The sequence below is a fragment of the Suricata suricatta genome, chromosome 6 (assembly GCF_006229205.1).
Source record: "Suricata suricatta isolate VVHF042 chromosome 6, meerkat_22Aug2017_6uvM2_HiC, whole genome shotgun sequence".
NCBI classification, from domain to species: domain Eukaryota; kingdom Metazoa; phylum Chordata; class Mammalia; order Carnivora; family Herpestidae; genus Suricata; species Suricata suricatta.
This window is the reverse complement of record NC_043705.1, coordinates 135,693-145,091: the sequence shown is the minus strand read 5'-3', so window position 1 is coordinate 145,091 and position 9,399 is coordinate 135,693. Positions and strand designations below refer to the sequence as shown.

At 58.5% G+C, this 9,399-nt stretch overlaps 1 protein-coding gene across 1 annotated transcript in view; it reads left to right on the top strand.

Annotated features, from left to right (window-relative positions):
- Nucleotides 1-1,016, top strand: part of JMJD4 (jumonji domain containing 4) — a 4,845-nt gene extending 3,829 nt beyond the window's left edge. Inside the window, 1 exon segment of the mRNA XM_029941442.1 lies at nt 495-1,016. Coding sequence (XP_029797302.1) covers nt 495-876 — 382 coding nt within the window. The 3' untranslated portion in view covers nt 877-1,016.
- The last annotated feature ends 8,383 nt before the right edge of the window (nt 1,017-9,399 follow it).

Below are 9,399 nucleotides of genomic sequence, written 5' to 3'. Positions count from 1 at the left end.
GGGGGATGGGGAGGGGCCCTGCAGGGCTGCAGTGGGGGATGGGGAGGGGCTCTGCAGGGCTGCAGTGGGGGCTGGGGAGGGGCCCTGTGGGGCTGCAGTGGGGGATGGGGAGGGGCCCTGCAGGGCTGCAGTGGGGGCTGGGGAGGGGCTCTGCAGGGCTGCAGTCGGGGCTGGGGAGGGGCTCACCAGGGCTGCAGTGGGGGCTGGGGGGCTCTCCAGGGCTGCAGTGGGGATGGGGGGCGGCTCTCCAGGGCCAGGGCTGCAGTATGAGGAGGGTGTGGGGCAGCCCCCAGGGCAGCCTGCATTCCCAGAAGGGACCAGAGCTGTGGTCTTTGAGGTGTGGTAGCTGCTAGGTCTGCCTGTGTGTAGGTCAGTCTGGGCGTTGGGCAGGTCACTGGGGCTTCCAGGCTGCAGGACTTAGACCCATCCCGTCGCCGGCTGACCCCCGGACGTCTCTGCCCCAGTGCTCAAGGACCGCTCCAGGTCTCTGGGCCCTGCCCGCAGTCGGCAGATCATGCCTGGAGCTATGAGCAGGTGGCGGCTCACTAGCTGCTCCTCTCTGGCCAGGTCATCATGAAGGCTTGCTCCGGGATCGATTTCGAAGAATTTTACCGCTTCCTCAAGACCATCGCCGAGAGGAGGCTCCTCCTGCTGGCTAAGGGGGTGGGCCCTGATGCAGAGGAGGCTGATGGTGGCAAGGGCACCATCCTGGGCCCCCAGCAGGCCGCTTTTGACATTGGCCGGATCGCCGAGGTGCTGGCCTCCGTGGTGGCCCACCCAGACTTCCAGAGAGTGGACACCAGCGTGTTCTCGCTGCAGCCGGAGGAGCTTCTGCAGCAGCTGCAGCAGGTCGTGGTCACCACTGCGACTCTTTAATGCACGTTGCACGGATCTGGTACCCTGTGAAGTGACAGGCCCATGGCGCACCAGCATGGAGACAGGTGGCCTCCAGTATGCCTTCCAGAAATAAAGCTTCATACTTCTGTGTGGCCTGGGACACGTCACCTCCCCACTGAGCCTTGTCTTCAGTGTCCCAGGCATGGCTCCTGCTCTTAAGGGCAAGGTAGCGTCCTCGCTGTGCGCTGGCCTCCCTGGGGCCCTGATGCCTGTGCGGAGGGTTCAGGCTCCTGATCCGGAGGCTGAGCCAGGGCTGGGTGCTCTGGATCCAGTGAGGCGGTAGGTGGGAGGTGTTGGTCAGTGAGACCTGCAGCACCAGGGCCGGGGGCGCGCTGGGGACTCAGGTGGGGGCAGCACGTGGCTGGGATTCTCGGTGCCTCCGGCCATTTAGCAAAGACTGGCCTGCGAGCCAGCAGGCCCCCCGTGCGTGGCAGCGCCCGGCAGCCGGTGTGTCTGGCTGGGCACCGTCTGCAGCAGGACCACTGTGTGAATGTGCGTCTGCCCCTGGGGCAAGACCCTCCTTACAGGCGGGGCCTGGGGCCCAGGGCACCCCCAGACCAGGCGTCTGCCTGTGTCCCGCACTGGAGCCGCTGTTTACCCAGAGCGTGCCTTCCCTCTGCCGGCCTGCGCCCCGTCCCCGTCCTCACTCGGGACCACTCCGGGTCCCCGGGCCCAGTGCTTTATTTCGCTCCCCTGGAGACAGCCCTGCCTTTTCCCCTCAGGCTCCGGGGCTGCCCCTGGGGCTGCACGCCCAGCCCGGGCAGTGTGATTTCATCTCCTCAGACTCTGTGTCTGTTCGAATTTCTATCAGATGCCACCTTCTGAGGAAATCTGTCCCCACTCCTCAACGTCTCTCCTTCCCAATTAGAGGTGTCCCTTCAGCATTTCCCTGGCACTGCGTGTACTCCAGATTGTGTGTACCTAGATTTGTCGTGGGCCTCCTTGGGTAGGTTGTAAGCTCCTAGGAGTCAGGAGCCTGTGCTCACCATCTTGTGTCCCCCAGAGGAACTTTGTAGAATCTCGTACCTACCAGCTGCTCCAAGAGTTGAATGGAGCTGGTGGCCAACCATTCCAGGTGTTTCTCCCGGCCGTGTGGGCCCGTCTGTCGTGCTGCTGAGCAGCGCCCTCTAGTACGTGCACACGCCTCGTGCACGTAACACAACGGACCCGTGATCCTGAAGGCTGTTTTCCTCCACCTAGCTTGTATTACGAGCCAAGCTTTGATTCTGGAACAGTTCCACGTGTATGGGTGGACCATCAGAAGACGTCTTAGGTCCCTCAGCCAGGGGGCATGCAGCAGCCACGGCACTGGTAGAGGTAATACACGTGTGCAGTGAGTGGGAATTTTCCGTATTACATTTGCAGGGGCGGGTGTCTCGTACTCAGATAGCTGTGGATAAGTGCGACCCCCAGTCTCCACGGCCGCTGTGACCCTCTTCCACCCTTCACTCACATCTGTCACCCTAAGCCACCAAACCAGCAGTGTTTGGTTCAGAACCAGCCACCGCACACGCTGCCCCATCCGGCCCCCAAACCGTGCACGGCACATCTGCCGGGCACAAGAAGTTCATTGTTGCACCCTGTGGTCTCCTCGAACTGCACACCGGGGCCATTCACTTTGCACACCTTGGGCACCTGTGTGCTGCTTAGCAGGGTAGTAGCGTTCTCCAGAGAAGTGGAACCTACTGGGTACACCTAGAGCAAGAGCTGGTGAGTGACGTCTGCTGACGCCGCCCGTTGGTCCGAAGCCCGGTCCTGCAAGCAGAATTGCTTCTTGGAGAGACTGCAGTCCTTGCTCATTGCCTTCGGCTGATTGGGCGAGGCCCGCCCACATCGTGGAGTGCCGTCGGCTTTGTGGAGGTGAGCGGAGTTACGGTAATCATTTCTCAGGGACGCCTTAATGGTGACGGCAGCCTGGCGTTGGACCAAACGGGTGGCGCCGTGGCCTGGCCGGAGGGACATGTAGACCTGACCGCCAGTCACTCCCGGTGCTCGCTTGCCTCCCACCCCCACCCTGACATTCAGCGCCTCGCACAGCTGCCGCAGGATTGGCGTGGCCTCCTGTGCACTGTGCGCTGCCTCCCCCATGCTCTGCCGTCGGACGGTCACGCCTGCACGCTTCCCCGCGTGTCTACCAGCCATGTCTCGGTGCCCTGACTAACCCACTGTGCCCTCCTCGCTGGGTCCGGAGTAGCCACCCTTGGCCCGCGTGTTCCACGCCATCAGCTTCACCCTGGGAACGCTCGCTCTGCCGTGTCATCGTTCTTTGCACAACCGTTCTTTGCCATTTGGCCACCTTTTGCACACTTGTGCACAGCTCCACAGTCTGCGTGGGTGTGTTGTTCCTCCGGCAGCTCTCACCGCAGCACGTCCTCCTGCAGTGCTTACCACGCGCTCCTGGGCTCACTGTCAGGCGTTTGGTTCCAGTACCCCCACTTGATGCCATCAGACGTGTCTTGCTGCACGCTTCCCGGGCCCTCACCTGACTGTCTGTCCGCCCGTCGCGGCTCCCTCCACGGCCACAGCGCGCCATCAGGCAGTGCTGGCACGCACCGCTGCGCACGTGACCGTTCCTCAGGCGTCCGCGGCATTGCTAATTCTGTGCCATCCGCCGCGGAAGTGCCACGTGGGACTCAGCAGCCTCTGGCTCCGTGTTGCTTTTTTTTTTTTTTAATTTATTTAGTTTGAGAGAGTGTGAACTAGAGAGAGGGAGACAAAGCACCCCAAGCTACCTCCACTGTCAGCGCAGAGCCCAACACGGGATTCAAGCTAATGAAATGAGATCGCGACCCGGGCTGAAATCAACGATCAGATGCCTGATCGACAGCACCCGGGCGCCTCCCTGTTGCTGTTGGACGCCATCCACTTCTTGCGTACTCGCTTGTGTTCGGCGATCTGCACCGTCCCTGGACCTGGCAGGTGCGGGCCCTGCTGTGTGAGGGGCCACCTGCAGCCACTGGGGGGAGGCTGTCACTCAGCATTGCCCCCTAATTCACCCAGGTCTGGCTTCTATAGGCTGTCTGTTGGAATGCTGTCGGAAATCTGTGACAATACACAGCAGCCGGTGTAGGGCCTGGGAGGCTCCCTGGCGTGTCTGGGGTGGCCCTGAAGGGGCTCCCTGCGCCTGTGGGAGGACCGGGGAAGGCACTCCGGGCAGCCCAGGGCAGTGCATTTCCCACCCGGATGGGAGGCGCCCCGGTATTGGTGAGGCAGCGACTGGTGGCCATGGACGGTCGTTTCTGGTGGCAACCATCTTTCAGCCTCCTCACAGGAAATGGCCTCCGTGTCACATAATCAAGACACAGGCCTTGGCCAGAGCAGAGTGACCATGGTGGACCCGTCTAGGGCATTTCTGGAGTAAGCTATTGTGCCAGGCATTGTGGGGATGCCTGTGGGACAAGGCCTAGCTGTCGCTCTACATTCTGCATCGCGGACTTTCCCCTGGAAAAGAAGCCAGCGGGGAAAGGAATTCTGGGGTCAGAGACATCCTCCCTGGAGGAGTTAAGTCTAGGCAAAGGGTTGACCGTGAGAGGTCACTGGGGAGGCTTGCAGAGGCTAAGTCCTGCCTGCCCTCAGTGCCTTTACTAGTAACCTCCTTCTGACCTCATCCTCTGCAAGTCCTACGTTTCCCCCTGCTTCTGGCTTTTGTTTTTGTTTTGCTTTTACGATTTTTCCCACTATGGGCTGGTGGAATTCCAGAGCGCGACCTTGAAAACGTAATTTTCAATCGTGGTCAGAGCAGATCTCAGCAAGAAGCAGAGGGTTCCCTCTTCCAACAAATTGTGAAAATACAGCTGCTGCCCTGGGAGAGGCAGCCGTCCTGGCGTGGGCTGTTTCTAAAGATCCCAGTTTGAGTGGTTGTTGCTGTGCCTGGGAACGTACCTCCAACTGCTACATGCCAGGAGTCCTGCTCCTGTCCAGGGTCCCAATACTGACGTGACCGGTCCTCTGAGGGCAGTCTGCCGGAGAGGTGTGTCCCACACCTAGCATAAACTGATAACCCTGCACGGTTTCTGACTGAACAAGGAGCGAGTCTGTGTCTCATTTACACACAGGAAACGAAAGGACGAAACCACAACTCCCAGCCGTAGTAGGAAGAGGATTTCGGTGTGGTATTCACGTGTAGCTTTTACACTGATGACCAGTATTGTCCAAGTCAGTAAGCTCTTTGTTGTTGTTGTCATTGTTGCTTTTTACCTGTTGTACAAAAATTCACCCTCTCCCCTCCTCTGAAATGGTCCCCTCCCACTGGCCCCGTCTCCTGTGGTCTCAAAGCCCTTCAGGGGCACTCAGCTGCCCCTCCTCTCCCGCTAACGAGCGAAGTACGTGAAGGGCGTCTTTCCTCCCGGGGGAGGGTTGGCAGGGGACAGGGCTGGGCAGGACTCTCACTGTTGGCCTCGATGGTGGGATCTGCGATTCCGTGGGATAGAATGGATCCACGAATTCAGCCCATACATGTGTGGTCCTTGGGTTTTTCCACAAGAACACCAAGACCATCCACTGAAGGAAAACAAGCGTCAACAGTAGTTTTGGGGAAGGTGGAGATCCGTATGCAAGAGAGTAAAGCTGAAGCCTCACCTCACGCCACGTGTAAAGATCGACCGAGAACGGCTCCAACACCTACCCCTAAGAGCTAACACCCTTCGGCGGAAAGCACCGGGGCCAGCCTTCATGTCATTCGATTAACATTGGTTTCTTAAATACGGCACCGTAAGTACAGGCAATAAAATATAAAGCAAATTGTCCAACATCAAAACTTAAAACCTTTGTGTGTCAAGGGACCCAAGAGGTAAGGAAACAACCTCCATAATGGTAGAAAGTGTTTTCATATTTTTTATGAAATACGAAGGGTCTTCTATTGAGAAAAATGCAACACCTGCGAAGGTGACTATAATTTAAGAAACAAGGGCAAGTGTTGGTGAGGTTGGAGGCCTCCTACTTCCCTGGAGTTGGGGTGGGAGCTGTAACATGGTGCAGCCTCTGTGCGGAGCACCTTGGCAATTTCTGAAGAATTTAGACATAGACGTGCCATTTGACTCAGTTCTACACACAGTTGGAGACACACAGCCACGTGTCTGTACACGAATGTTCATAGTAGCGCTATTCACGAGAGCCAAAAAGTGGAAACGACCCGAATGTTCATCAGCAACATGTAAGTGAATTTATGGACATGGGATGAGTAAGCTTGTTTCCTTACGTGCACACTGAAATCTCCATCCACAGTAAGATTGGTATCTGGGACGTGATGCAGCAGGGATGGGACCTCGAAAGTACTGTGCTTGGTGACGGAGGCCAGACACAAGGAGCACCGATTGTCTGGTTCCACTTAGATGTGCAAAGTGGGTCAAATGATAGAGATGCCAAGGGGATGGTTGGTTGCCAGGCTCCAGGGGAAATGAAGAGGGGCTGCTTAATCAGGGGGAGGGGTTTCTGTTGGAAACCTAGACAGTAGTGGCGGTCTCAGAGCACTACAGATGGACTTAATGCTGGTGACTTGTACCACTTAAAATACTTTGCAAAGGAAATTTTTATTTTATATAAATGTTACAGCAAAACACACGTAATCATGTAGTATATGAAGAAAAAGCAACACAGTTAAAACTGAGGAAGGAAGAGAGCAAGGCAGGCTCTGGCTATGGAGCTGGCGCTGCGGGGAGTTGACTCGCTCCGGAGCTGGTGCAGGCGAGGATCTGGCCCCAGAGAAGGAGCTAGAGCCGGTCCCGCAGCTGGCACGGCAGTGGGCGTCCGGGCTCCTCTGGCTCTGAGGCTGGGGTGGCGATGGTGCGTGAGCTCTTCCTAAGTCCGCTGGGGCTGGAGCTGGTGCTGCACTGGCTCCAGCCGCGGAGCTGGTGCGACGGCTGCTCCTCCTCTAGACCCGTCACCGGTGCTGGGGCCGTAGTTTGTGCCAGAGCTGGCTCTGACGCAGGTGCAGAATCTGGGACCGCTGTGGGCTCTCGCTCTGGAACGACTTCCAGACGTGGTGGTGGAGCCAGCTCTGGCTCAGAACCTGGTCCCGTTTGCAGCTCAGATTAGTTTTGGATCCAGAGCTTGTGCTGGCGCTATTGCTGGAGCTGCCATAGGGGTTGGTGATGTAGAGTCTCTGTCTCTGGGGTTGGTGCCAGACCTGATGATGGAGCTGGCTACAGCTCAGGGGATGGGGAGGACCCTCACTCTGGAGCGAGCACGGGAGCTAGGGCCAGAGCCGGCTCCATCCTGGGAGCTGATGCAGGAGCTGGTGCTGTAGGTGACCGCATCTGTCTGATGCCAGAGATGGTGCTACGATTGGTTCTGAGTCTGGCTTTAAATTTTTTTCTTTTTATTCCTTCCCTCCCTCCCTCTCACCCCCCTGCGGCTGGCATCAGAGCTGACTTGAGCACTGGGACTGATTTAGGAATGGCTCTCACTTTAACAATTACGCGGGTGCCGAGGCTAGCTTTGGAGCTGTGGTGGAGTTGGCGATGGAGCTTGTGCCAGAACTGGTGCTCAGGGTATCTCTGGAGTTGACTTCAGCTCTAGGGATCGTAGACTCATGCTGTGCTAGCACAGAACGGTGGCTAGAGCTGGTGACACAGCTGTCATTAGCTCTGGATCTGGCCTCAGAACTGATGTGACCTGCAGGTGGAGGAATGCTGAGCCAAAATGAGTACCTTTCCAGAGCCAGAGAACGAACACCCTATGGCCTCTAAGGGAAACCCAAGCCAACCCAAGAACCCTGTCCAGGAAGGGTTCCCAGACTAACGGTCACCAGAGGAGTGGGCTGGGGCCACTCTTGGCTCCTGTCTCTGTGGCCCTGGTTCTCCTGGACCCTCTGGCGCTGCCTCAGTGGGCCTCAGCTGGCCGAGGAGCGTCTGGGGAGCGCAGCAAGGCCGGACCAGACGTGCTAAGTTGCATGTCGTCCACCAGCATCTCAGGGAGGAAGAGATGGAAGCTGAAAGAGATCCTCTGGGGACCGGTTCAGCCAGGCACCAGGATTGGGAAGAAGGTGCTGGGGGAAGGCAGGCGGACAGCAGACTCAGAGACACCCAGGCAGATGCTGCCGCGACAGTACCCGTACACGTCAAACCCTAATGGCCGACACTCGGAGGTGTAGCGCCTCCATCAAGGAACGGACAGGCCTGAAGCAGGAAACTGGAACAGATGTCCACTTTCCCTCTTCTTCCTAGAAAATCGCCTTGAAGGAGCAGCCAGGGTAGGGTCTGCAGGGTTGCTGTCCACCGGCAGGATGAGGGCTCAACCCCCAGTGTCTGCCTGGGGGGTGGCGCCTCCCTCGTCCAAGGCCGTCAGCTCGGCTGGAGGGGTCTTCCCTCTCCGGAAGCCTACTCCTTGCCCTGGTTCCATTTAGGGGTCAGGGTCCCCGAGGACCCCCTCAGACACCGCCGGCTTCTGGCAGCAGCAACGGGAAGGCTGACCTTTGAGAGGAGAATCTCTCCAACACCCCTCACTGGAAAGTTAGGGCTACAGCATGGGCCGTCCCAGATCCTAGGGCCCCTTGCGGTGACAGCGGTTGTGAGGGTGCGGCCCGGTGAGCCCTCAGGAGGCCGCCGGCCGGCAGCTGCCATCTCACACCTGCACTCCTGATCTCAGGTCCTAGGGACCCTCCTCTCTCCCTAGATGATCAGGGCCTCATCCTGACGACCTCCTGCCTTCTCTGCTCTGTCCTAACTTCCTCCTTGCCCCCAACACTGGGACACCGTGGGGGCAATCCCTGACGTGGCCAGGAGGTCAGGGGAACTGAGTTACAGCCATAGCTTGGGCTCTGCTGTGTTACTCTTGGGACCCTCTTGCCAAAATGGCCAGAGGCACTGGGGTGATGGCTGAGACTATGTCTGTAGCAACAGAACAGGCTGTCAGTTCGGTTTTCAGAACCCAGAGCCTCAGGAAGTCAGGACACATCAGGAGGACATCTTGCTCTGGGCAGTGTCTCTGCCCAAGTGAGCTGGGAAGAGCTGTCTCCAGAATGTGGGCCCCCAAGGTCTCTTGGGGATCTATCACCAAAGAACTGAGGTCTCTTCCTAGGTCCCCTTCCCCGGGCCCCTCAGCTAGGATCACCACTAAGAGCCCATCTGGGCTTCTGACTACTTACCCTGCTGCCCCGACCCACGTCCCTACACGGTCACAGCAACACGGCCCCCAAGATGGCCTGGGTTCGGCCAGGACCCCAGCTCGAGGAGACAGACCAGTTCCATTCTGTAACCCTGGATGAGTCCCTGCCCGTCGGGTGTTTCCATTGCACATGGGAGTTATTCCGCATTTACTCCCCAGGGATGTGATCAGGTACGTGTGAGACGCCCCTTCCAGGCAGTGGAGTGGTGTGTGTCCCATGTGGCTGAGACACAGGTGCAGCATGGGGCCTGCTGCCGGTGCCCTGCCCCCCCCCCTCCTGTCCTCATGTCCCAGTCTGCACCATGAGGGACCTGAAACAGCAGGAAGGCAGACCGCGTTCCGATGCCCCGTGGCCGTGTCTAGGATCAGACCAGAGTGCCTCCCCCGGGCCATGCGGTA